This window comes from Delphinus delphis, chromosome 21 (assembly GCF_949987515.2).
Source record: "Delphinus delphis chromosome 21, mDelDel1.2, whole genome shotgun sequence".
Lineage (NCBI taxonomy): Eukaryota > Metazoa > Chordata > Mammalia > Artiodactyla > Delphinidae > Delphinus > Delphinus delphis.
In genome coordinates, this window is record NC_082703.1 from 6,152,713 (window position 1) to 6,179,613 (window position 26,901).

At 43.9% G+C, this 26,901-nt stretch overlaps 3 protein-coding genes across 13 annotated transcripts in view; 2 read left to right on the forward strand and 1 right to left on the reverse strand.

Moving 5' to 3' along the window:
• The window catches only part of NSD3 (nuclear receptor binding SET domain protein 3), a 108,046-nt gene extending 93,118 nt beyond the window's left edge, over window positions 1-14,928 (forward strand). For 4 of the 5 annotated variants that reach the window (XM_060001352.1, XM_060001351.1, XM_060001349.2 and 1 more), the window contains 8 exons: window positions 2,213-2,415; window positions 3,119-3,231; window positions 3,816-4,085; window positions 9,783-9,899; window positions 11,548-11,689; window positions 13,187-13,293; window positions 13,846-14,050; window positions 14,479-14,928. In XM_060001352.1, the coding sequence (XP_059857335.1) occupies window positions 2,213-2,415; window positions 3,119-3,231; window positions 3,816-4,085; window positions 9,783-9,899; window positions 11,548-11,689; window positions 13,187-13,293; window positions 13,846-14,050; window positions 14,479-14,720 (1,399 nt within the window). In that variant the 3' untranslated portion in view covers window positions 14,721-14,928. The remainder of the gene's footprint in view (window positions 1-2,212; window positions 2,416-3,118; window positions 3,232-3,815; window positions 4,086-9,782; window positions 9,900-11,547; window positions 11,690-13,186; window positions 13,294-13,845; window positions 14,051-14,478) is intronic. The other variant, XM_060001353.2, reaches the window with a different exon arrangement.
• Window positions 14,890-26,901, reverse strand: part of DDHD2 (DDHD domain containing 2) — a 37,373-nt gene continuing 25,361 nt past the window's right edge. Inside the window, exons 18-19 of one of the 3 annotated variants that reach the window (XR_009517897.1) lie at window positions 18,852-19,054; window positions 14,890-15,018 (exon numbers count right to left, since the gene is read on the reverse strand). The gene's annotated coding sequence lies outside the window, so the exon portion shown is untranslated. Of the gene's footprint in view, window positions 15,049-18,851; window positions 19,055-26,901 lie in introns of all 3 variants that reach the window. The other 2 variants (XR_009517898.1, XM_060001357.1) reach the window with 2 other exon arrangements.
• PLPP5 (phospholipid phosphatase 5) lies at window positions 20,413-25,501 on the forward strand. 5 transcript variants are annotated; one of them, XM_060001361.1, is made up of 8 exons: window positions 20,413-20,847; window positions 20,997-21,077; window positions 21,517-21,607; window positions 21,999-22,062; window positions 22,536-22,660; window positions 23,291-23,461; window positions 24,337-24,528; window positions 25,214-25,501. In XM_060001361.1, exons 2-7 carry the CDS (start codon window positions 21,018-21,020, stop codon window positions 24,498-24,500), a joined length of 675 nt encoding a protein of 224 aa, XP_059857344.1. In that variant the 5' UTR covers window positions 20,413-20,847; window positions 20,997-21,017; the 3' UTR covers window positions 24,501-24,528; window positions 25,214-25,501. The 5 variants fall into 5 exon arrangements, 2 of the variants coding, with proteins under 2 accessions (XP_059857344.1, XP_059857343.1); XR_009517900.1 differs by having other exon boundaries at window positions 20,760-20,847; window positions 20,969-21,077; window positions 24,389-24,528; XM_060001360.1 differs by having other exon boundaries at window positions 20,763-20,847; window positions 20,969-21,077.

Consider the following 26,901-nt stretch of genomic DNA (forward strand, 5'->3'; position numbering starts at 1 on the left):
CACCAACAGCGTAGGAGGGTGCCCTTTTCTCCACACCCTTTCCAGCATTTGTTATTTGTAGACTTTTTAGTGATGGCGATTCTGACCAGCACACATTGCTTTTATAATTAAAAATATATATCTTTCCAGGAGGGGAGGGGTGCAGGTTTGACAAATAATAGATAAGACATTCCTGGATAAGAAATATCTAAAACAGTGTAAGGAGCCTTTAGATCTTCAAACACATTTCAGAATATTTCCTTTTTAAAAGTTTTTTTGCCTTCTTTTTGAAATATAATTGACATTATATTAGTTTCAGGTATACAACACGATGACTCGACATTGTCTGTATTGCAAAACGATCACAATAAGTCTAGTTAACATCCGTCACCATATATAGTTACACATTTTTTTTTCTTGTGATGAGAACTTTTTTTGTGTGTGGTGAAGGAGGGTGCAGTGTTTATGACAGGGAGCCAAGCTAGGAGTTCAGGACAGCTAGTGCCAGAAAAGCCTGAACTCCGATGAGAACTTTTAAAGTTTGCTCTCTTGGCAGCTTTCAAATATAGTCTCTTAGCAGTGACTGTAGTCACTGTGCCGTACATTACATATTTCCTTTTTTAAAAAACTTATGAATACGAAAATATATTTGACTTAATTTTAATACTTAAATTTTAATCACATTACATTTTTTTAACATCTTTATTGGAGTATAATTGCTTTGCAATAGCATGTTAGTTTCTGCTATATAATAAAGTGAATCAACTATACGTATACCTATACCCCCATATCCCCTCCCTCTTGCGTCTCCCTCCCACCCTCCCCATCCCACCCCTCTAGGTGGTCACAAAGCACCGAGCTCATCCCCCTGTGCTATCACATTACATTTTAAAGAAGCCCAAAGCAGTGCTCCCATTCACAATTCACTGAGATTTCATATGCAGCTCATATTCTTCTTGTTCATTTTGCAAAGACTCACATCCATGAACTAATTCTTAATGTATTTTTTCCAATCAGGCCTTTCTGGGCCCCACGAAACTGTTTCTTTTCAATAGCTAGTTATTCTGCTGTGAAGCTTCCTGGGGGAGGTGAGTGCCTGGAACAAGGCTGGCAGAAAGCGTGCCTCTGTCTACCTGAGCCAGTGCTTGCACTTACCGCGAGCTCCCGGCACGCCTTGACGCGATTCGGAAATACGACCACCGCCCAGCCTGCTTTGAGGGGGAGCTAAATACTGATTACACAAAAGAGTGTTGTTTTGTTTTAACAATTTGAGCACGGACTTCTACCCACGTTTTTAATTAACTCTTAGATGGACACGGAGTGCTTTTAGATGAAGCGTGTTCTTGGTCGCACTATAAATCTGGGAATGCGACCGTGCCATCATTTATCTTCTCAGTAATGTCGTTGTTCATTAAATAAACAATTTTATTAGGCATCTATAAATAAGAGACTGAAAGAAATTTAAGTTTGTATATATCTACTCTTGGTATCGATGATCTTATATACTACAATTCCTGACTTGCCCAATTGTGGGAAACTGTCCAATGAGCCTCACAGGTGGTTCCCTCAGTGATTGCTGTGGACACAGTCATCGTCGCATGAAGGAGTTATGTTTTCAGTCCTGTCCCAAATCTCCCATTTATTATGATCTAAGATGAATTAGATTCTGAAATATACACTGATATAAACCTAGTTCATTTGACCAGAAAGTATTTATCCTGGTTGATTAGAGAGTCAGAAAATACCAGTTTGAATGGGAGTGGGCTTTCTTTACTGTAGCATCAGTTTATTCTCAAATGATGCCCTTGATTACTAGGAATAAAGACAGACTTGGTATTAAGAATGTCACATTTGGAGAAAAACATGACTTTCCTAGGACTGAAATCTGGTTTGGAATATTATTGGTAAATTCTGATTCTTAAGTTGTATAGTGGTTTCATTGTTACTTTATTATTATGCTTTCTTTTCATGATATACATTCTTTTATAAATATCAAATATTAATTTTTTAAGGAAGAAACTAGATTGGGTGTTTAGGGCCTAGTTTGTTTAGTCTGTGTTCACTATTTCATTCATTGTGTTGTTAAATGACGTGTCGTTTGGGCAGGATTAAAGATAAGCGAGGTATTTTGTGTCCTTAGATTCTGAATAAAAATTGCGAAGTACACAACCTTTGTTTTTTGGCTCCCAGCAGCCACGTAAAGCGTAGTGCGATTTCATCCTCCTGCTTTCAGGTGGTGGCCAGCGGAGATCTGCAACCCCCGGTCTGTGCCACTCAACATCCAGGGCCTCAAGCACGACCTGGGGGACTTCCCCGTGTTCTTCTTCGGTTCTCACGACTACTACTGGGTACACCAGGGCAGAGTGTTCCCTTACGTCGAAGGAGACAAAAGCTTTGCTGAGGGACAGACTAGTATTAACAAGACCTTCAAAAAAGGTACGTTGGACAACGTTCACAGTGGCTCAGAACTAACACCCCTGGCTTGATCTCTCCACACCTCCTAACTTGCATAAGATGTGTTTCTGGTGTTAGAGAGTTTTCACCAGGTGTTATGATCCGGCCTCCATAAGTTTCCAATTACATTAGAACCACATCACAATCCAGTCAGCTGGAAAAATACATTCAGTGTAGTAGACTGTGCTGTGTACGTGAAAGGAGCTCCCTCAGTGATCTTACTACAAACATAGAGATTATTCTGGAAATACATAGTCTTCTTAATCAAGTGAAGCTCCTTTGTAAGATAGTCAGACTAAATGCTTCCCAGGAAGAGCCTTACAGCTGCTTTTGCAACAAGTTGCCAGGAAGTTTGGCTTTCTGGGTAAGAGTAAAGTGAATTTGAATCTGGTACGAGGTAAAGAGCTGCTCTCTGGTCCACGTGGAAACCTCTGATCATTGAAGTGGGACCTCTCCTCCGAAGCAACAGCCTGCACAGGGCACAGTGTTCAGCCGTAAAGGAGTTATATCCTATTTCAGTGTTACCCTGTCCTGGTGGTAAATGGTTATTTCCAGAATATAATTTTAAAAAGAAACCCTCCGGCCAGATTCAGTGTGTTGGGAAGGCAGGGTAAAACTAATCTCTTAATGTTTTTTGTTTATTTGGTTTTTGGTATTTATATACTTTGTTTGGTCTTATTGGCAGCGTTGGAAGAAGCTGCAAAACGTTTCCAGGAATTGAAAGCGCAAAGAGAAAGTAAAGAAGCACTAGAGATTGAAAAAAACTCAAGAAAACCCCCTCCTTACAAACACATCAAAGTGAGTCTTTACCCGTGAAAACATTGCTCTTTGACAGACAAGATGAAATGCATTGCTCTCTTAGTAGTTAGAGGCCCTTGTTGTCTTATAAAAACTTTTGCTAATTACCACCCAGTCTTCTGCAGAACAACCTGAGAGCTTCTGTTGGAGTATCAGCCGGGAGCCGGGGTTGCTGCCCTGGGTTGATGGGGGCTCTGATGAGCCCCTCACACCGAGGAGCAAATACGTTTGATGGGGAAACCTGTTCTTGATCCATCAGTTTGCCATGTGACCGAATAAAAATATAGGGATTTAACCCCTTTCTTCCAGACAGCCCACAGTGGTTTTCAGTTTTGAAATTGTCATCAACTGGTAGAAGGAGAAATACACAGGATAAATAAGTGAGAACTCACATCAGGTTTTGATATTTTTGTCAACTAAGGAGAGACAGCTATTAGTCTTAGCTTATTCATGGGGAAATTATGATCAAGATAAAGAGCCTTTCTCAGGGTCACACCACAGGGCAGTAGCAGAGCCAAGAGGGCCTGGGTGTTTCCTGTGTCCTGTTCAAATTCCTCCCTCCCATTTGTGATTTTGTTGTTCAGGCTAACAAAGTGATAGGAAAGGTACAGATCCAGGTTGCAGACCTGTCAGAGATTCCCCGCTGTAACTGCAAGCCGGCTGACGAGAACCCGTGTGGCTTGGAGTCCGAGTGCCTGAACAGAATGCTGCAGTACGAGTGTCACCCGCAGGTGTGCCCGGCAGGGGAGCGCTGCCAGAACCAGTGCTTCACCAAGAGGCTCTACCCGGACGCAGAAATCATCAAGACGGAGCGGAGAGGCTGGGGCCTCAGGACCAAAAGGAGCATCAAGAAGGTAGCGTGGGATGGGGGCAGTGGCGGAACAGACCAGGACCTATGCCTCTTAGAAATGCTTCAATAAGGATTAAATACATGGGGATTTATTCCAGAATTTTGAAACTTCCGAAGCTGAGAGTTTGGCACTTCTTGAGCAAAGAGGGAGCAGTAAAAAGAGGTAGTAATAAAATACACATAACACACCACTGTGAAGCAATTATACTCCAATAAAGACGTTAAAAAATTTTTTAATTAAAAAAATAAAATACACATAACCTTTGGGTTTCCTATGATCAGTCAAAAAGGAGAAGGGACACTGGTAATTCTATTTGAAATAATTTTTACTTGTTAAGCAAACTAGATTTAAAATATGTAAAGGAAAAAGAGTAAAGTTAAGGGCGTACTGAGACAGAAACTAGCAACCCCAGGACTTTGCTCCAACATCATAATTCATTAGCCATGAAGCCCTGGTCAAGTCACTTAACCTCGCTGAGCCCCAGTTTTTTTCATCTCTAAAATGGACATAATTCCTGCCCTACATGTTTAAGAGTTGTTGCTAGTCTCAAACTAGATCATATATACAGAAGCAACTGGAAAAAGTTGAGATCTTTGATACTTATAAATTATCTTCATTCTTATACTTTGAAGCAATTTTTCAAAGCAGTCTCTTTGTTTAACATGAGAAATACATGTCCATTGTAGAAGATATTTTAATGCAAATAGCTCAAAGAAAATTGAAAATCACCAGTAAATCCTGCTATTCAAACAGTGGCTCTCAACCTTTAGATATCCTGAGAATCTTCCGGGGTCCTTGTTAAAACAGTGCCACCTGAAATATTGGTGACAGGCCTGAACAATCTGTTTTAAAACAAGCCCCCACCTCCACCCTTCCCCCCACCTGCCAACATATAGAACTTGGAGCCGTGTTTAGTGAGAGAAGACAGGCCTAGTGGGAATTTAAAATTATTCTTGGCATTTTTCTGCCTTTTAAAAAATCACCTTTGTCATGAAGAAATACCATATAATGTAGTAAAGAAAATCAAACAATACAAAAACAGATAATAAAGCGTGAAATTCCTCCTTCACCCTCAAATGGACAGGACCATTGTCCATAGGTTGGTATGTAGCCTTTTAGAACATTTTCTTTGCAATTCTACACATAAACACATATGCAAATACATATTCATATATTCTGTATTTGTAGGGTTTTTTAAACATCAATATAATCATACATATTATTCTTTTTTCCCACTTAATGTATCAGAAAATTATTTTTATGGCCGTAATACAGATTTCACCTCATTGTTTTTCATAGTCTCATTGTATTCCATAGTAAAATGTACCATCATTTACACAGCCTGTTTTCCAATAAATGTGTGTGTGTGTGTGTGTGTGTGTGTGTGTGTGTGTACACACACACACATTCTTTCATTCTGTTGATCATCTGTCATCCGTTTCTGTAGGTCAGATTGCTTGGGTGAAGCTCACTCATTCAGCACGTGTTTGTTCAGCGGCTTCCCTGTGCCTGGGGCTGTGCTAGGCACTTGGAAGACAGCAGTGAGCAGGGCGCCTTTGTGAGTCCACCAGGGACAGATGATAGACATGTGGCGCCACTTACCACCAAATGCCACCAAGAAAAACAAAGCTGTCAAAGAGGGTAGGGGTGACAGGGACTGGGTTCAGGAAGGTCTGACCCGAACGTGTGAGCGAGGAGGGCGTGCAGGCACATGGAAGAGCAGGCCGGAGTGAAGGCCCTCCTGCGCCAGGACAGCAGGGAGCTGGAGAGGGAGCAGAGGAGGGCCGGGGAGGTGGGCGGGTGGCAAGGTAGAGGGGCAGCGGGACCAGGTTGTGCGGGGCCTCGTCGGCCTCGGGACAGGGACTTCTGGCGGAGTTTAGTAGGGAGGGCGTCCGTCTGCCTCGATGTGTTGGTTTTCTGTTGCTGCTTAACAGGATTACCACAGACTTGGCAACTTACAGCATAACACACAGCGTACTATCCCACGGATCCTATAGGTCAGTGCGTAGCTGGGTCCTCTACGTAGGGGCTCACCAGGTTGCGGTCAGGGCACTGACCTGGCTGGATTCTCATTCTTGTGCCTCAACTAGGGGAGGATCCGGCTTCCCAGCTTGCACGGCTGCTGGCACAGTTCTGTTCTTCACGGCGCTAGGTCTGAGAGCATTAGGTGTTTTGGGTTTGGGTTTGTGGTTATTGTTGTCTTGCTGCTCTTGGCTTCCAGAGGCTCCTGCAGTTCCCTGCCAGATGGGGTTCTCCAACAGGGCTGGCTGTTTGCTTCCTTACAGCCAGCGAGGGAAAGAGACGCTCCAGCAGGATGGATGCTGAAGCCCTAATGTAACAAACTCACGTAATCACATCCTGTCACTTGGGCCACATTCTGTTGCTTAGAAGCAAGTCACAGGTCCTGCTGTCTCCAGGGGAGGGGATTACACAACGGCGTGAGCACCAGCAGGCAGGGGTCACTGGGGCCACCTTAAGAGTCTGGGCTTCAGAAGAATAACTTGGGCTGTACTGTGGGGAATTTATGATCATGGAGAGAGAGCAATAAAAAGGAGACCATTACAGTCCCGGAGAGAGATGCTGGTGGCCTGGACTAACTAGGGTTGTAGTTGAGTAGGAAGGAAGTGGTTGGATTTCTGACATTTTAAAGGTAGAGCCAACGGGATTTGCCAATGCATTGGGTTTGTGGATTGGGTCGCCTGGTCAAAGGCCATCTGCGTTTAGAATGGCATCATATAATGCACATGTTTTGATATTACTTTAATGCCCTGCATATCACTTGCAAATTTTTGCTTATGATTTCAGGGGAGTTTGGGGAGCCATCCTGAAATCTATCCAGTTTAATACCATGTTAACATCTTTTAATAACATTTATTTAATAACACTTATTCTAAACCATATTCTAATTTACTAAATTAATGATATAATTAAGAGAAAAGAAAATACAATCAGGATTATTCTGCACTTTAGCACTTGAGGAATTGCTAATGTTAAGACAATTGGTGTTTTACAAAATAGCTAGAAATATACAGTCACTGAACAGCATAATCATAAAGACTGTAGCAACATGGAGAAGGTTTGGGTATACTTAGGGGACAGAAACCAAATAGCAAATTGAATGTACACAGTCAGTCCCCTTCTTTTCACACGTAACAATTCCTAAAAACGTGTGCCAGAGTTAAACAAGGGACTTCCTGTTATGAAGTGGTTTCTTTCTTAGAAATTAAAAAAATTACATTAAGTACTGAATTAAACCCTGCCTTTTTGCCATTGCCTTTAAGGACAGATTTCTAGCATTTTAAAAGTTTTTTTTTGGTTTTTTTGGCCACACTGCGCGGCTTGCTGGATCTTAGTTCCCCAACGAGGGGTTGAACCTGGGCCCTCAGCAGTGAAAGTGTGGAGTCCTAACCACAGGACCACCAGGGAATTCCCTAAAAGTTCTTTATTTTGTTATTTTTAATCCATAATTGAATTCACAGTTAATGGTTTTAAGTCCAGTGAGCAACTCTTTGAGGCTAAAGATTTGTCACTTTTTGGATGCCTAAAGTATTTCTTTTACAAAATAGCTAGAGACATTTATTCACAATGGTATCGAGTTTACGAGACTTCCACGCCTCATGTTTGATATCAGCACTTTCACCTTTCTGTATTCACCAATTTTCATAGAATAGTAAATATAAACTATAATAAATGGTTTTCAGGCCTTTCAAGCCACAGAACCCTTTCTTCAAATGAAACCTTAACTTGAATCCCAATTTGTTAAAAAAAACATGAAGCGGAGCTGATTTGGTTTAAATTCTGCTCTGTAGGTTTTCATTAAAGGAAACTTGCCATAGAATAAAGGAACACTAGGTGGCAGTGCAGCCAAGACGGCAATGAAATCTTCTACCTGGTGAGGGTGGTGATACCATACAAAGGTGCAGAATGTTTTCAGCAGCCGGGGTCCAAGTCCAAACTGGGTGTAGGAAAAGCCACTCTGGGCCACAGTGCGTAGGACCTGAACGTGCAGAGCGGTCCTGCCGTGGTGTTGCAGTTAGAGATGAAGTGCGGTTCTTTTCTAACTCTTTGTCAGAGCTTGTACTGTCAGTTAAAATGGGGGAGAGAAGAAGCCTGAGGTGCACTCTTGTGGTGACCAGGCCCAGCTGAAACGAGCGTGTGGCTGCCTGAAGCAGGCGGGGTTCCTCCCCCATCTCACCCATGGCCGGCCGGCCACCTAGGGAAAGGCTGACCCACAGGCGCCCTTCTCTTACACAGAAATCACAATCTTGTCTTTTTATCAGTAGAGAAAGGACATTGGCTTATGCTCTTAATTATTCATCAAAATCAGAAAATATAATATAGTACTCTTGAGATGACTGGTACTCTCAGTTCTGTGATACTAAGAGCTATGAGAACGGCTAGTGAGAATTTGTGTCGGGGGCCGGGGGAGGAACACAAGTCTGGTGAAGCAATAAGCAAATACATTTTAATTTACTGCCTAAGACATTTCTTTACCTTAAAAATGTATTGGTAACACCAGTAAGTCCTGTAGCTAATGCTGTTGTCCTAGACTGAATCAGCCACGCTTTTGAGGTAAAAGGGTTAATGCTTATGCATTTGTAAACATGAAAGGTTGAATGTACCGTGTTTACACTTATTTAAAAAGGAGCTTATCGCTACACACCAAACAGCAAAATGAGAAATAGGGACTATACCACATGTTGGTGAGGAAGTGGGGAAACTGCATCTCTCCTACCTGGGGAGAGTAGGGTGCGAACGCGCAGTGGTACAGCCACTCCGGAAAGCAGTTCAGCAGTTTCTTAAAAAATTAAACATGTGCTCACCATATGACCCAGCATGTATCCCAGAGAAATGAAAACCTCTGTCTGCACAAAAACTTTATCAGAGTGCTCACAGCGGCTTTATCTGTAATAGCCAAAACTCGGAGACCATTCACATGTTCTCCAGCCGGTGACCGGTCACACAAACTGTGGTGCCTCCTTGCTGTGGCACAGCACTCACCAGTGACAGAAGAATGAACTGTTAATACATTCAACTTAGATGGATCTCAAGGGAATTAGGCTCAGTTTTTCTTTAAAAATCCAATCTCTAAAGGTTACATACTGTGATTCCATTTATAGAACACTCTCAAAATGACGAAAACTATAGAGTTGGACAAGGTCCTACTGTTTTTCGCACAGGGAAGTATATCCAATATCCTGTGATAAACCATAATGGAAAAGGATATGAAAAAGAATATATGTATAACTGAATCACTTTGCTGTACGGCAGAAATTAACACAACATTGTAAATCAACTATACTTCAATAAAATAAATTTTTAGAAGAACTATAGAGTTGGAGAACAAATTAGGGATGGAGGATGGATGTGGTTATGAAGGAGAAGCACAGGGCATCTGTGCTGATGGGACAGTTCTGTATCTTGCTTGTGGTGGTGGTTACCTGACTCTACACCTGGTAGAATCCCATAGCACCACACACATGCACACATAACACACACAAATGAGTGCCTGTGAAATCGGTGAAATATGAATAAGGCCTGTAGATTGTACCAATGTCCATTTTCTGGTTTTATTTTGTACTATAGTTGTATTTCCAGGAATGTTTTTGGTTAATTCTCGGATTATACATGTGGTGTTAAGGAATGCTTTCTAATAGGATACACTGATTGTACATTTATGTATTGCGTGCTCCTCTGCAGGGTGAATTTGTAAATGAATATGTTGGCGAATTAATTGATGAGGAAGAATGCAGATTGCGAATCAAGCGAGCCCACGAGAACAGTGTAACTAATTTTTATATGTTAACTGTTACCAAGGTAAAATTGCTTTTTTTTTTTGGTAAGAAAAAAGGATTTTTTGGTTTAATTTGGTGGTCTTAGGTTAAACTCAGTTTCCTTCCTCTCATTTGGTTTTTCTCAAGCAAATTATAATGGTTTGCAGTAGCCAGTGTGTGTCCCACTATAATATGCTCGTTATACCAGAGTACAAAAGTGAATGATTACTGGCATCTTGCACAGGTCATGTGAGACGCGCTGTGAGTGAGAAGATGACCAGGAACAGGGTTGACACATCTGGATTTGAGTCCCAGCTCTTAGTCACTGAAAGACCTGGCCCTCAGTTTCTTTATCCCCAAGGGAGAGAATTAGCTCTGTAATTCTAAGTTATAAACCACCAGTAAAGTTCTGCTTTAGCAAAAATCCTAACTGTAAATTGTTCTATATATTTAAACTTTTTTTATGAGTTAGGAAAAATGAATGCTGTCAAAAGAAAAATGACAGTAAAACTTCTGGTTTAATACATGTAACTGTGAGTGCTGTTTGATGCACATGACAGCACAACTATTTCATTTAATTTCTTCAACAGTCCTCTGGAGTATAACCTTTAAAAATTGTGACTCACTGTATTGTACATCTGTAACTTATATTGTACACCAATAACTATACTTCAATAAAACTATACTTCAATAAAAGATTTAAAAAAAAAAAACAGTCCTCTGATTTACAGAGGACGAGAGACTGAGATCCAGCCATAAGTGATTTGTTGGATATCTTGTTACAGTTTAATGATGAGCCAAGACTAGTACCCATGTTTCCTGTGTTCCAGGCTGTCTCTAAAACTGAGTCAGAACAGCCTTACAAGAACCAGAAATCATTGAAAAGAAGCACTATGTTAACTGATATGTCACTGTTGGAAAGTTTTACCACCTTCATGAACATACACTTTATATACATAAAATGCCATTTATTTGTGACTGCTCATTGGCCCCTTAAATCCTAGCCTCGCTGCCGGTGACCCCTGCAGCCACCTGGACAGCACTTGGGAGGCTCCGTCTTCTAGAGCTTTCCCAGACTATCAGAGTTTAAATTCAGGGAGCCAAAATGTTGAGCTTTTTATGGTATTTTGAACTTTTGTGTAAGTAAAAATAGACTATGAAGATTATATCCCAAACTCTAGCCCTTCCATCAGTCAGATCTCCAAGTCTTCATTCAGAGAAGTTTCTTGTTTTTCCTGCCTCCCTCTTTATGGCCTAAGCTCTCATCCATCTACCCCCCTACAAGCTTTGCTTCTTGCTTAGAGCAGGAAAGGAGGGCTGACAGCAAAGCACCATAGTTCCCGTCACAAGTGGCATCCGCGCCGAGAGCGGTCTACTCAGAAAATGCCTGTCGCTAAGCCCACGGCCAGCTGATCTCAGTCGCGTTATTCTGTGGTGTGTTTGTTTCTAGAAACAAACTTTAAAAGAAACTAAACTCCACTTTATCTTACTTGCTTTTGACTTGGTCATCATGTAAAGTAGAGACCTCAGTCAGTCGTGCTGCGAGCACAGTTTCGGAGCTGTGGGTCGTCGGACCTCAGCTGGCGGCAAACAGCGCTGCCTCGCGGCTCTCGCCTGAGTTGGATGTTTCTCAGACACGCTTGTGCTCAGTTTCATGTCAAAGGAACTTTTCCTTTCTTTTCTTTCTGAAGGACCGTATCATTGACGCTGGCCCGAAGGGAAATTATTCTCGCTTTATGAACCACAGTTGTAATCCAAACTGTGAAACACAAAAGTGGACGGTGAATGGAGATGTTCGAGTTGGCCTTTTTGCTCTTTGTGACATTCCTGCAGGTAAAAGGGACTCTGCCCCCTCCCCGGAAAGCAAGTATGTCTTTGAGGGCAGGACATTCTGACACTCAAGTGTCAGACAAGTTTTGACACTCAAGTATTTATTCAAATAAGATAAAGAGCTATATTTAGAATTGTTACCTGCCTGTAGGAAGTAAACATCTATATCCTGCAAAAGGGAGCATAGTAAGAGAGGGTATCACAGAATTCTGTGTCTATGATCCCACTGAATTAGTTCTCCAAATTATTGCTGTCTGTATAATGTAACCAAATGTTTAAGCTTTTTTTTCTTTAATATTAAAGAAAATATTAACCAGTTGTTACCATCAACTGGTCTCTTCGTTTGTTTGCGGGAGGTTGTTTTGTTTTGTATTTTAGTTTGAAAAATCAGTCTGTTTCAAATTAGACATAAAACGCTTCTCAAAGCAGAGTTACTGCTTTCATTTTTCCTTACCCATCCAGCATCAATAACAGCAAGACTTAATTTCTCGTTTGTTAAGTCTGTAGAAAAATGGGTGGGAAGAGAAATGCTGTAGCTAAAAGTGATGTAAACTGTGTTTCTAGCACTCGCTGTGGATTGCTGAGGTCCAGCTAAAGAAAGCTTGAACTGGGAATTCCCTGGCAGTCCAGTGTTTAGGACTCAGTGCTTTCACTGCGGGCGCCCAGGTTTGGTCCCTGGTTGGGGAGCTAAGATCCTTCAGCCAAGCAGTGTGGCCAAAAAAACAAAACAAAAAAACCTTTAAAATGCTAGAAATCTGTCCTTAAAGGCAACGGCAAAAAGACAGGGTTTAATTCAGTACTTAATGTAATTTTTTTAATTTCTGAGAAAGAAACCACTTCATAACAGGAAGTCCCTTGTTTAACTCTGGCACATGTTCTTAGGAATCTGTTATGTGTAAAAAGCAGGGGACTGACTGTGTACATTGAATTCGCTATTTGCTGCATGGTGTGGCCAAATTTAAAAAAAAAAAAAAAGACGAAAGAAAGCAAGCTTAGACCTCCTAGTTTGAGTCCCTGGGTCTTTGGTGTATGTAGTAAATGTGCATTTTGAAGTCTTTTCTGATCATAATGTGAGGCATTAATTACTGGAAATGGTATGGCTGTGACAATTCCACGGTCATCTTGTTTATTTAGAAACTAGTGTAAATTAGTTTTAGAAAAGAGAGCTAAACTAGAACCCATTTTTCTTGAGCACAGATTTCAGATTCTTAATCTCTGTCACATGGTCTTTGACCACTTCAGTGAAAAGAATATGATGGTCTTTGTAGAATATTTATTTTTGTTTTAATCATTGGTGGATCGGATGTTTTTCTCTAGTTTTTTGGGTTTTTTTCGTTGTTTTTTTCCTTTTTCCCATCACCGTCTTCAGTGTGGAACACGGAGGATGGAAGGGTCTTCATGTCAGAATTATGTCTCTTTTTTCGTTGTGAGGGTGTGTCTTTGACAGCATTTCTCTCCCCCAGGACTTGAGTCTGAATACTTCTCTCTCTTGTGTTCTAGGGATGGAGCTAACATTTAATTACAACCTGGACTGTCTGGGCAATGGCAGGACGGAGTGCCACTGCGGGGCGGATAACTGCAGTGGTTTCCTCGGCGTGCGGCCAAAGGTCAGTGGCTGCAGGGGGCGCCCCTGGGGCTGGGGAGGGGCTGCTGAAGAAGCTTGTTTGGGGCTGTCTCAGGAGGTGCTGGCCAGGGGGACCTGGTTTAATTTGCAGGCCAGCAGTTGCGTTTACCCAGAGTTTAGACTCCGACCTCCCACTAGAGCATATCTCAGTGAGAACTGTTAGGTTCTGAAAATGTCTGTGTTTCTGATTGAATTTGAACTTAGCAAGATCTTTTTCAAAAACTTCAAAAAAAATTCACACTATCCTAATACACTTTAGTGTATCCGAATTATACACTTTAAATTGGTGAACTTTATGGTTTGTGTATGCTATCTCAGTTGTCTTTGCAATTTGGAAAAAAAAAACACCTATTCAAAAAATCAATGAAAAATGATTTATTTTTACTACAGTTCCGCGACAGGGTAAGCCCTCCTGGTGTTTTAGGTAACCGAACAACAGGTGAATTTAAATGAACGTGAGGTTGTAGGATCTCCCTTTTACGTAAAGCTTCACGCACTGTGATCGTTAAAACCATGACCCCCTCTCTCCTGCCAGTCGGCATGTGCGTCCACAACTGAAGAAAAGGCAAAAAACGCTAAGCTGAAGCAGAAGAGACGAAAAATCAAAACAGAGCCGAAGCAGCTGCATGAGGATCACTGCTTCCAGTGCGGGGACAGCGGCGAGCTGGTCATGTGCGACAGGAAGGATTGCCCCAAAGCCTACCACCTGCTCTGCCTCAACCTGCCCCAGCCGCCCTACGGTGAGCCCGGCCTGCAGGCCCCGCCCGACTCCATCTCTGCCCACCATGCCCGACTCAGAGTACGGGCGGTCTAGTCCCCTGTGTGGAGCCGTGGGATGGGAAGCGTTGGAAAGAGCAAGCAACAGTAGCAAGCAAAGATTTTGCTAGTGAAAAATCTGTCTCAGTGCAAATGGGGGACGCCCGTGGGCCAGCAAGGACTGGTGTCTTACTGTCCATTACCACAGGTGGTAGTTGGCTCCTAGCTGAGTTTCGGGCAGTAGCTCGCAGCCACACCGACAGGTGCACCCAGACCTCTGCTGGCTGAGGTTTGGAGTCGTAGTCAACTGCATTCAGCCCCCAGTCCGAGAGGAAGGTGGGAAGTGGGGTGTCTCGTGGGTGTTGGGGACAGGCACTCACTGGGATCCTTCCCTTCTTCCCGCCCACACTAGGAAAGTGGGAGTGCCCGTGGCATCAGTGCGATGAGTGCGGCGGCGCAGCTGTGTCCTTCTGTGAGTTCTGTCCACGTTCGTTTTGCAAAGATCATGAAAAGGGGGCTCTGGTGCCCTCCGCTCTGGAAGGCCGTCTCTGCTGCTCTGAACATGACCCTGTATCTCCCGTGTCACCCGAATACTGGAGCAAGATCAAATGTAAATTGGAATCACAGGATCATGGAGAAGAAGTCAAAGAATAAATGGGCAGTGATTTCCTTCTTTTTTTATTGAAACGAAGAAAGGAAAAGAAAAAAGTAGAGAATGCGTTAGTACAAGAAGAGACCGCTGCAGTGCATACAGCCTTGGCCATCAGCGCTGCCCTATTAAAGTGAAGATGGGGAACCAGGCCGTGCAGGCAGAAGCCGTTGGTGGGATCTGGTTTTTCAGTTTCGTCCTGTCAGCTTGGGGATTCTTTTGTGGAGGGTTAGGTTCCCTTGGTCTTTTCTTGCCTTTTATTGTGCTTCAATGCCTTTGCAGCTGGCAAAAGAGATGTCTTCGCTTTTAAAATAAGAACAAAGAGAAGAAGTTCTGTTAATGAGATAAATTTAAAGTCTAGGATGTGTTCCTTGGGTGTAAAAAGCAAAAGTAGCCATCATTCCTTTATTTATTTTCATTTTTAAAAATTTTGAGAAGTGTAGTTCAGATAGTCTAATCTGTGTGTGTGTGTGTCTGTGTGTGTGTGTGTGTGTGTGTGTGTGTGTGTGTGCGTGTGTGTGTTTTAAGTAGGAATTGCAGAAAGCCCTCTAGAAAAGGGTATGGTGGTCTTACATACCGCTTTCCTGAGCAGCAGGGAGGCTGGCTTCGCTTTCCCTTCCAGACGCCTCTCGTAGTCTTAGAGAAGGGCTCTGTGGGAGTATTGAATCTGGCCTCTTGAAATCAAAAGGCCTCAGTGAATATTACCTCTGTGGTCTTAAACTAGGTGGGCTTTCCGATATAACTTTACCTAGAAAGGTATATAATGTGGTTGTTGGTTTTTTGTTCTGGAGAAAAAAAGAAATCGATGCCCTCACTGAGTTTGAAACGTTCTCCACTGATAATGGGTGTTTTTGATGAAGTGTGTCTCTGTGGATATGAATACAGAGTTAGAATGGTCATTCCTGTTGTCTTGACACACTGGTAAAGGCAGCTAAAGGGAGTTGAAAGGCACAGACCAAAAGTTGGGTCAAATAAGCACCATTTTCTATCCAATTTAATGTACACCCTGGTCTGACTTGGAGAGAATTATGGGCATTTTAACTTTCTGTCTCTGCTTTCCTCTCCCAAGCAAACATTCCCTTTGTCAGCTGACCACTCAGTCACGTGTCCTGGTGAAAACTACACAAATGAATTTGAACTGTATTTGAATAGATCTTTTTGTTCAGTTCCTAATTTGGGGGTGAAAGTGGTAGCACTTGTACTTCTACAGGGTAAATGAGAGCCACACAAACACACTTCATGGCAGGAAGCACTTAGGGAGAGCTCCACAGAAAGCAGTGATAGCAGGAATGGTTGGAGCTCATAGACGCAAGTGAACCGGAATATCTGCCACAGAACTCACTTGCTTTTAATGCTTAGGAATATGTATATTCCAGGATTCCCTGTATGAATTAATTAGTCCTGTCAGACATTGTTGTAACACTGTACTAAGTAGAAGCCTAGGTTTAGCTTGAATGAACGTCAACTTCTCTGTGAATTTTGACTGCTAACAATTGCCGGTACCTGGTAGCATTTATTTTCCCTCAGGAAGTACCCAGTGACCTTATAAAGGCAGGGAAGATAGATGCTCCACAACATTCCTTCAGTTGTGCTGTGTGTTCCTTTTCCTTATCAATTTACAACTCTTCTCTGGAAAAAAGAAGAAAAAAACCTGTTTTGTGCTTCTTTTTTTTTTCTTTGTATGTAAATGTGCAATTATACTGGATTTTTTCTTGTTAAAAAAAACAAACAAAAAAACACTACAATTCTTTTACTTAAGCTCCTAAACTGCCATTTGCCTGATTCCAGCAAATAATTCTGAGGTAACTCATTGGGCCTCCAGTAATCCTGTTGGTTAGATATGGTCCCAAAAGAAAGAGCAAGATAGCAAATGCTGTATGTGTTACCAAATGCGACTGCTACAAGTCACGTGAAGTACAGCTCACCAAAACACTAAAGTTTGCTCTTGAGCAATCATATAGTTTGATGTCCTTTTAAAAAATAATTTAAGAAAATCTAGGTTTTATCATACTAAAACTTTATTTTATATATGTATATGATAAATGTTTGCTTTTTTAAACTTACTAACATGAAGGATTTCCTTTAATATCTGAAATGCACCTCGTGTTGAAACGGTATCCAACATGGAATCTTATCTCCTTGCTTTGTTTTGGACTTAGTGCTATTTAATATCTGGTGACTTTTATATGGTAAGCCAGGGTATATCCTGTATACTACAAATACCTTAGGTTTAAGTATTTTTATGCAGCTTCTTCATTGTGTCACATTTTGTTTGTGTATCTGTAGCAGAGCTCTGCTGAGGTTTTTTAATTTGGGGGGGGGTGGGGGGTTGGCTAATAGGGTTGTTCTGCCATTTCAGAAATCAGGGCGGAAAACACCATCGCTGACCACAGCCATGGGGTCTTGGTCCGCGAGTGTCCTTTAACGGTCTGGAACGTGGCTTTAGTCCTGGCAGTGCCAGGGAGCTCTCCTCACACCTCGTACTGTTGCCTAGTTTGTATATTTTAAAGGTGCAGGCTGTGGAAGCAGAAAAAGAATAAGTTGTGCTTTATATGTGCATAGTATCCATGCAGGGTGCTTGTCTGTGCTTCGCCAATGAAATTTTGCAAAAGACATGTTGCTCACTGATAGCTGGAAGTTGTTATTTGTTAACTTTTCAATCTGTCTGTGGTCAGAGCATAAATGGTTGGGTTTTAATTCTTGTCCGAAAATGAAATAACTTAAAGCAGCATGGGATAACGGTGGCATTTTTTTTAACCTTATGTTGGTTCTTTGGTGGAAGAAGCGAACGTAAGATTTTTGATAATCAGCATAAATCTTCAGAAATCAGATCTGTAAGAGCTAGAGGTGAAATCCTGGAGGCCTTCCAGGCCCTGCGCCGGAGGGGGCGTGAGGAGTCCTGCCGCTGGCTGGGAAGGGAGGGGTGGACGGCCCTGTGCTCCCGGCAGGCCAGGCAGAAGCAGCTGGAGGGAGTGAGTCACTTCTTTAATATCTAATCAGGGCTGGAATTAGGAGTGGGGTGGGTTTTATTTTCATTTTTCTTTTAACAAGTTCCCACCCTATCCTAATTCTCAGAAATTCTCTGGCCTAAGCTATAAAATAGGCTGACTTTTAGAATCATTGAAACTTGGAGATTTCTATGTGTTCAAATCAGGAACACATCTAAAAACTAAAAAAAAAAAAAAAAAAAAAGGCAGGGGGAAGGCTGCTCCCAGCTCCCAGCTGCCATTTCCCCAGAGTATTTGGAGGCACGCCTGTGAATAACGCTGGGAAACTCACAACGAGATGATTGCGGAAAGGACTCAGACAGGGCGGCTGTTGGACACCTTTCTTTCCTGACTCAGGAAGTAGAGTTTCCCTTGAGTAGCTCGCTGCATGGTGTGTTCCAGTCAGGGTCCAGCCCAGATCTGCAGTTTGGAAACAGATGGGCCAGCTGTGTGGAGCGCAGTCTCTGGACTCCCGGGGATTTGTTGCTTGTCTCTCATTTCATTTTAAAACAGAAAGCTCTTCTTTAGCATTCACCTTAAAGTCAAGGTACCGCCGCATGCCATGTCCCACTAGGATAAGAGAACAAGTTACCGTGGCGTCTTGACAGCTTGGGAAGCTCACACTTGATGTCCTTCTACATTGGGAAGTTGCTTGTGCTGTGCAGTGCAAATTCGACTTGAATTACTTCTTAAAAGGCTGATGTGTCCAGCCCCCTCATTGTCCGAGCTGCTGCAGACATGATCACTTGGAACAACTTCCTTTGGCCTCAGGCCACCTAGAATTGGTCTCTGGTTATTTGTAAACAAACAGTAGAACTCGCTTCCCTTTCCAGATAGGCTCGGGAATAGATATAATTAGACAGCTTTGCCCTATATTGACAAATAGGAAGAGTTGGGAATTTGTATATACTGAAATCTACCGACATTTATCCGGGGTGGGGTACAGGGAGAAAGGGGATTACAGTAGGGTAAGGGAGGGGGTGTAGTGTTTACCACAGGTACGAAGTAGCCACTTTAACACTGAGACCTCTGCCTCATTGAATTCAGGTTTTTTAAGTACTTGAAACTCCTCAGATTCTCCTTATTTTACAGTTATTTTAAGATTTATGAAGTAGAAAGCATTGTTTTGTATACTGTTTTGTCTCTTACCCTCTTGAACTTGGATTAAAGGCGAAGTTCTGCAGACGGAAGTGTCCACAGTAGTTCTCTCAGATTCAGTGCACACGTTCGGGGAAGAGACTCCTGCATGAAATACCAGCAGCATTTATACGAGTACTTCATATGTATGTTCTCTGTTTTGTTATTTTGTCAACCTTATCCCCAAGCACCTCTTCTTTCCTTTTAATATATGCCTGCGTAGGGAAAAAAACAAAAATTTGCACTTACGTTACTCTCCTGAAATGCTGGGTGTAACCTGTGTGTTTCAAACCCATTTCCGTTCTTTTCAGTCCATTGCTTAAGTGACAAGTTCAGGTTCGTGTGGCACATATGTACGAAGGAGGAAGAGAATTACCTGTCCTTTGGTGGCGTCCCAGAGTCATTAATGTGTAAGAAAAAGGGAAAAGATGAATAGTTACCAAAGTCATTTATTCAGTCCTTCGTTTTCTTATGTGACATCACTGCACCTGCTACTTGGCAAGAAAGCACCCTCGGGTTTCCCTTCCCCACCTGCCACAGACTTCTGATGTGTGTGAATGCCTCTCGGTATCCATCAGATGACCTAAATGAGGGATTCAAACTTGTCAGTTTAGAAGTGGACTGGATAAAATTTACTTTTACTTTGTTGTCACTAATATTGCTCTTTATCTCATTTGTGCTGTCACATGCCCTGTGTTAAAAAAAAAAAAAAAAAGAAAATCATGTTGCCACTGATAACCAAGATGCTAAATGATGACTACAACTGGTTCTTTTTATATACAGGGGTGTGTGCATAATTGGAATTGATAGGAGAAATTCATTTGTATCCACTTGTGATATTGCACAACAAAACACAGATACCTACAGATTCTGCTCTCATTTCCTCGTGATCTTTATCTATGATAATTACCTTTGTAGATTGGTTATTTCTGTACTTTATCTGTAATAAACTTTGTAGATCCTGTGAACTGTTATTTTTTGCCTAAATCCCTTGAGACTTGAGTCTTTAATAACAAAGCATCAATATTCACTAAGTCAATCTCTTTTGAGTTTCTGTGACTTGGCTAGAAGCTCTTGACACTAAAGATTAGTGTTCATTTTCCCTGGGGGTATTCCACTAGGGCATTACTGTATAATGACTTGATGTTGCCACATAGACTTCAAGATATATGATATTTTGGGGATTTTGTTGATTGGCCTATGTTTTATTGCATAGTGTGAAACGTGTAAAGCTTGGTTAACCTGTATATAGATAGCTTAGTGTTGACTAGTTACGGTGTATTAGCATTGCCTGTAATATTTAAGCTTCTTACTACTGTGTGTGCTGGTAGGAACATATAATTTTTGTACATTATATTTACTGAGATGCTGCCTTTCTTATTTTACAAATACTTTGGAATTCAAATGTGTTTTTTGCTTCCGTGAGGATTAATTTGGAAAGGTTTTTAATGACATTCCACTGATTTCAGATTTTGCTTGAGGTTGACTTCAATAAATTGTCCCGTATGTTGCAAATTAAATATGTGGACTTGTTCATTGCCCGTAATTTCTTGCTACCACTCAGTGGGCAAGAGGCCATCCTAAGCGGGAGGGGACCAGCGCGGGGCCGAAAGACCCAGCGCGTCCACCGCGCCGGCGAGGCCCGCAAGGTCCTGCGGGAGCCCGGCACGTCTTTCCGCAGTACGCGGTGTGCTTCAGGGGACTTGGATCCGGAAACGAGGAGTCTGCGTGGTCCCCGGGACGGAAGGCCCGGGCTTCTGTAAGGTACGCAACGTCGGGCGCGCGGGCGGGCGGGGGACAGACAGCTGGAGCGACCCCTCACTTCGTCCGTCGCTGTCTCAGGCGCTGGGGGCCGCTCTCGCCCCGCCTCGGCCCCGCCCCCGCTCCGGCCCCGCCCCGCGCCCCCGTCCCTCGGCGTCGCCACGTCAGCCTTGAGCGCGCGCGCCGTGATGGGGAAGAAGGTGGCGGCGGAGGTGGGCCTGCGGCTCGCGCTGTTCGCGGTCTTCATGTAAGGACTGCGCTCCGGCCCCCGGCCCCCGGCCCCCGGCCCCCGGCCCCGCCGCCCGGCTGGGCTCCGCGCGCGCTTCCGGGAAGCCGCCGACGCGTCCGCACCTTTGTGTCCCCTTTAGGGTAACAGAGCTGCTCCCGCCCTTCCAGAGGCTCATCCAGCCCGAGGAGATGTGGCTCTACCGGAATCCGTACGTGGAAGCAGAGTATTTCGCCACCAAGCCGATGTTTGTGCGTGGAGAACCAGCCTCCCTTCTGACCGCACTTCTCACGGAGCCGAACGCTAGGGAGGGAGCGGGCAGGTCCCCCTGGCTCCGCCACGGAGCTGAAGACGAGCCTTCGCGTCGTAACGGTTAAGGGCCAGGTTGAGAGAGAAGTCCGTCCGCTTCGGCTCCAGGGATAGGGTCTGGGGGCGGCTGCTCAGGGCGGCCCGGGGCAACTGGTCGTTGAGAGGAGCGGTGACGGCGGCTCCCGCGGGAGCTCGGCGCCCAGCTAGCTGCAGGCAGACCCGGGACGCGGCACTTGCGGGGGAGCCGGGAGGTCTGATAGGCCAGTTCTGCTGTCACTTCACCCCTCTTGCTGTGGGAGCTCTTTTCCCAGCTAGCTGTCTGACGTTCTCGGGGCGGCCCTGTTTCCTTTCGCGTGCTGAGCTCTGCCGTGTCCGGCGCAGGTCGTCGCCTTGCTGGCCCCGCTGGCCCCGGTCCTCCTGGCCAGGTGTCTGAAGAAGGCGGACGCAGTGGACAGCCGGCAGGCCTGCCTGGGTAAGCGCGGCCTCCCCAGCGCCGGAAGCAGGAGGCGGGGGCCCCCACGGGGCTTGCGGGGCGGGGGGGTGGGGGGCCGAGCTCTACGTTCCTCGAGTGACTGCGTCTCCGGGGTGCCCCGCCTGCTGCCTGTGAGACGTGCTCCACGTCCTGGGTGCACCTGCGTGCACCGGACTATTTGCAGCTCCGACGAGTCCTCAGTCCGGGTAGCGCGTTCTCCCTGTGCCAAGGCGGAGCGGCCGGCGAGGGGCGGGATTATTCTCACGCTCCGCTCCGGCTGGAGCCCGAGCGCTCCTCTGTCCCCGGAGACCGCGGCTGCGCCTAACGAGACAGGGACCCGGCCGCTCCTCCTGGGCAGACGCCACCAGCAGCCACTTCCGTTGCCTTCCAGCTGCCAGCCTGGCCCTGGCTCTGAACGGCGTCTTCACCAACACAGTCAAACTGATAGTGGGGAGGTGAGTGCCCAGCGCTGCCGCCCTCGCCCCAGGAGGGCAGGCGCACGCAACTGCTGCCACATCTTCCCCGTAGCCTTTTCTCTTCATTCTCAGTCTGATCTTTCTCTTCTAACAAACACTTCCTCCCTTCCCTCTGCCTCGGTCCGTTGGGTGACTCTCGGGCTCTCTTCTGCCCTGAACAGCATTTCCCACTGACACGGAGTCGCTGTCCTCCAGAGCACCCCCAGAAGCTGCAGCACGACTCACTCTTTGCCCTAAAAAGTAACTACGTGCCGCAGTGGCTTTTTTTCCTTCCTGGTTTAAATGCTGACCCTGGAAATAAGGCTTTTCTCTTAGTGGTGACTATCCAATCCCGTTTCACTGTTTTGCCTGGGACACTCTTTGACTGACAGTTAAGAAAGGTATCTAACACAACCAAAAAATAATTTCTGGAGCTGGAAATGATCCACGTCAGACCTCGCTTATTCTTGCAGGCCACGCCCAGACTTCTTCTACCGTTGCTTCCCCGACGGGCAAGCCCATCATGACTTGACGTGCACAGGAAATGAGGACGTGGTGAATGAGGGCCGCAAGAGCTTCCCCAGTGGACATTCTTCCTGTAAGAATACCACGTGGACTCTATATCTGTGCTTTTTTTGGGGATCATTGAATTTAACCTAGGAAGCTTGTGAGGATGGGAACATTTCATGCACTCTTGTTCTTGCATCTAGAAATCGGAGAGCCCCCTTCTTTAATAACAAGCTTGAACCTCGAATATTAAATATTCGAGGACAGAGGAAGTAGTTTACCTTCATGAAATTTGAACATTTTATTATTACTGTTTTATTTGCCTAAATTCTGCAATCTTGCTCCAGTCAAAAATATTAACTAACCTTTATTGAAGAGCTACTGTATGTCAGGTGCTTCCGAAAGCATTTTAGATTCGTGTCTCGTTTGATACCATAAAGAGCCCAATGAGATGGGTACTGTTGTTTTTATGATTCCCATTTATGCATCAGGAAACTAACGCATCAGGAAGTGAAGTCCCATTGCTAGGATTCCAAAACTATTCCCAGGGTAAACGTTACTCACTTTGGGAAACGGTCCTTCATTTTCCCTTTTGTTTCCTTCTCCCTCATAATTGACGATGTAGATCGATGATCTACACCAAAAGTTACCAAAAGGGATAAAAACATAGCCTCCTCTTTTTCTTTAAAAGACATATACTTAGAGGTTTTCCCTCTTCTAGTTGCATTTGCTGGTCTGGCCTTCGCGTCCTTCTACCTGGCAGGGAAGTTACACTGCTTCACACCACGAGGCCGAGGGGAATCTTGGAGGTTCTGTTCCTTTCTGTCACCCCTACTCTTTGCAGCTGTGATTGCACTGTCCCGCACCTGTGACTACAAGCATCACTGGCAAGGTAAGCAAGGCATCCAGGCCATGGACGCCTCCACCGTTCTCCCATCATTTCTCCCTAGCACTTGGCACAGGAGACGCTCCCTGGGTGTCTGCTGAATGAACAGACAAGTGAGCAGAGGACGGTCTGCGTTCTGTACTGAGTATGCGTTTATTGCTACACGGAAAATGAAAAAGCACACTGTTATCTTTTAAACAGATTACCAATGAGGGACATTCTGATTTTCCCATGACTTTGAAGCATCATAAGTTCAGAATAAACTCTATAAGAAATTTTTTACACCCAACCTCAAAATTCAATTTACTTTCTTAAAAATCAAGTTCACTGTCGTGAGGTTTTTGTTCAGAAACGAAAGTAAAATTCAAGAAAACATAAAATTGTAATTAAACCAAAGAAATTTAAGTTGAATGAGAGAGTAAAATATCCAAATATTTGCACAGAAAGCCCACAGTTCAAAAAAAAAAAAAAGCTGACAGTATTGCCCAGAGGACCTTAGGAGCTCAGTTTTAAAGAATAAATTTTTGCAAAGAGAAGCAACTCCTGAAGAGTTTATTCCTTCCTCTAGAACCCTTTAAATGGTGAGAAGGAGTTGTTGATAGCATTAAGTGAACCTTCATTATTCTTCTCAATTAAAAATATTCAATGCAGTGAACTCAGAAAAAGCCTTGTTATAACTACCCAACTAAACATGTGTTTTGATTTGGTGTTTAGAGAACATCCTGCAAATGTACGATAAAATTAAGAAAACCCAAAAACCCCATAAGCCTGGAATTGAGGGGGTTTGCAGGCTAAACAAGTAGAGTAACCTGGAGGGCCAAGCTCCCTCTGCTGGGTGGCATCACCGTGACTGAGGGAAGGCCCGTCTCCTCTGCCTTCAGATGTCCTGGCTGGATCCACCATCGGCCTGACGTTCGCCTATGTCTGCTATAGGCAGTACTACCCTCCCCTGACGGACGCCCAGTGCCACAGACCACTGCAGCGCAGCCCTGCTCTTCCCACCGCGCAAAAGCAGCCTGGCGACCCTCGTCATTTTGATGTTTAGACACTGGAGCTGCCTTCCTGGAAAACAGGTGAATCAGCCCCTCCTAACTCACCACTCCCAGGACAAAAATTTCTGCCTTTTACCTCCTGAGAGGTACAGGTGAGGAGAGAAGCCCCCATGATCATGCAGTTTTGCCCTGGCTCACAGGGATTTATCGCGAGGAGTCAAGGTCCTTTTTCACTACTGTTCGCCACGCGTTCCAGTAACGAGATCTTTCCATGGTCTTTCCAGCTTATGAATGTGGCCCATCAGATTGGTATCCCAAGGTCTGCAGTGTTTTTACACTTAACTTCAGTACTGTTCTTGGAATGATTCTGTCACAAAGAAGCTTTCACCTTAGCCTCACTTTATCCTAGAAGCTAGCGTTGATGATCGGAACTTAATTTCCATTTCCCATAGCTCAAAATCTTAAAATCTAGGGCATGAGCAATTAAATTATTTTAGTTCTGTTTACTTTCTCTGGTGGCAATTCCATCACACCTTAAATAGGAGAATCTCCAGTTCTGGCTTATTTACCACTGTGCATATCTTATTCAAGTCCAGCTAAGTACTGCTGTCCATTTTGAATACTGTAAACATAAGCGATTTGATAATTTGTTGAATTACTGAGTAAACACAATAAAAAAGAAACTGGTCAGGAGCGTGGATTCAGTACTCACTGTCTCCACCTCACTTGTGTAACTGTGCTCACGAGCTGCCCTCCCTCCACTCAGGACTGAAGATCTGCCCAAATGCACCAGCTGTGCCAAGCAGCCAAGGCAGGGCAGGGTAGTCAGAGACCGGCTGTCTGGAGGGCAGGTGAGTCTCCTCCCGCCCCGCCCTCCCCGTAGGGTATAATGGACCATGACGGACATCGGCGGAACTGATGGTGTAGGACCTATAACGGCCTTTCTCTGTGTTGTGATTATATTTTATGTTTTCTTTTTGTGATTATATTATAAATATGACCTTGATTTGTGTATTTCTGTAACATATTTTCAATATATCATCTTTTTCCTAACGGTGAACGTGGTTTTTTGTGCTTAAAGTTCCATTTGAGACCTGAAACATTTCCAAAGTTAGACACCAGATTCCCTATCTGACACAAGTGATTCCACTGTCTATAGCAGTGGCTGATGTCAATGATACAAAAGGAGCATCTCAATATTTACCTTATAATCGCCTCACTTTGAATCAACAGTCAAGGGGAAAGAACCTGAACGTTAGTTCTTTGCCCAAAACTCTTTTTAAACTTGTTTTAGTAGTACACAGGGGAAGAGAATGGTTATTGTATTGACTCTCTTTACTTTATGATGGATGAGCCAGGTAAAAGTAGACAACTGGTCAATATGGTTTTATTTCAGAATTTACTAAAGATTTAAATATAATCACATAAAAAACATTTCAAAAAGTGCAAACTGTCAGAACGCTAATCGGTGCTACCGATCTTTCCATGCAAACCATCGCTTTTGCTGAGATTAGCAATAGCAATTCTGCAGCTGGGAATATGGAGAAAATGATCCTCCACCAGCATTTAAAAGTAGCCTTGGTCAAGAGATTGCGCATGATGCTGCTGAAGTAGTGCAAATAATATACAACTAAACAAGGAACTCAAGTCAAGCTTATTACCCTGTGGAATATACATCCGTGAAACCAGCACAGGGGGACAAACAGGATATAAAGCTCTTTTCCAGTCACCTGCCCCTCACCACCAGGAAGGAAACACTTCTTAGTACAAACAGTGGTTTATCTAGCCATCCAGGTTGATCCTGTTCATCTCTGGTTACAGGGACTCACTCTTGCTGGTCCTTTGGTTTACTCTTAAATTTTAGTTATTCTGTTAATAGGAAGACCAAATTTAAATATGAAGACAACAACTTGATGAACGCTTCCCCTTTAATATGTACTGAATGCTACTGAATTCTCAGTAGCCCTTACTTCACACTCAGAGTTTATGTAGTAAAGAAAATGAAGTATTCCATATGGGTGAGACTTCTTAGTGGCTTAGCGTTAGTGTGTAAGCAGAGGGACAAGGTAAGGCCAGGCTCTCACCTTTACCCCAAACTTATCTCTAGGGTGACAGTAATTAACCTTCCCTCTGCTGTCAAAGAGATGGCTTATGCGAATGTTAAATTCCAGGGCTTTGGATACCATGATATATTTACTTACAAGAAACCGATATAAAAAGCGAAACACAGCTTGCCTGTCTACACCGCTCTGTCCACCAGGGCCTGTAGGAACCTGAGAGGAGTGTGAAGGACTGTCACAAAGAGAACTGCAAAGACAATCACAAACTGAGACCTGTGAGAAAGAAAATACCTACAGCACAGTGGTGAGCAAGATGCCTTGGAAACTATTAGTCTCCATTCACTCGTCTTCTTCAAGGTGCATCTCACTTGCACGCTCTGACACTGACTCTGCA

Excerpts from the sequence above, each read along its gene's own strand:
- PLPP5 (XM_060001360.1), top strand. The coding sequence starts at position 20,789 with ATGGGGAAGAAGGTGGCGGCGGAGGTGGGCCTGCGGCTCGCGCTGTTC. Across the intron at positions 22,063-22,535 it reads GTCAAACTGATAGTGGGGAG|GCCACGCCCAGACTTCTTCT; the intron begins GTGAGTGCCCAG and ends TTATTCTTGCAG. Across the intron at positions 23,462-24,336 it reads CTACAAGCATCACTGGCAAG|ATGTCCTGGCTGGATCCACC; the intron begins GTAAGCAAGGCA and ends CTCTGCCTTCAG.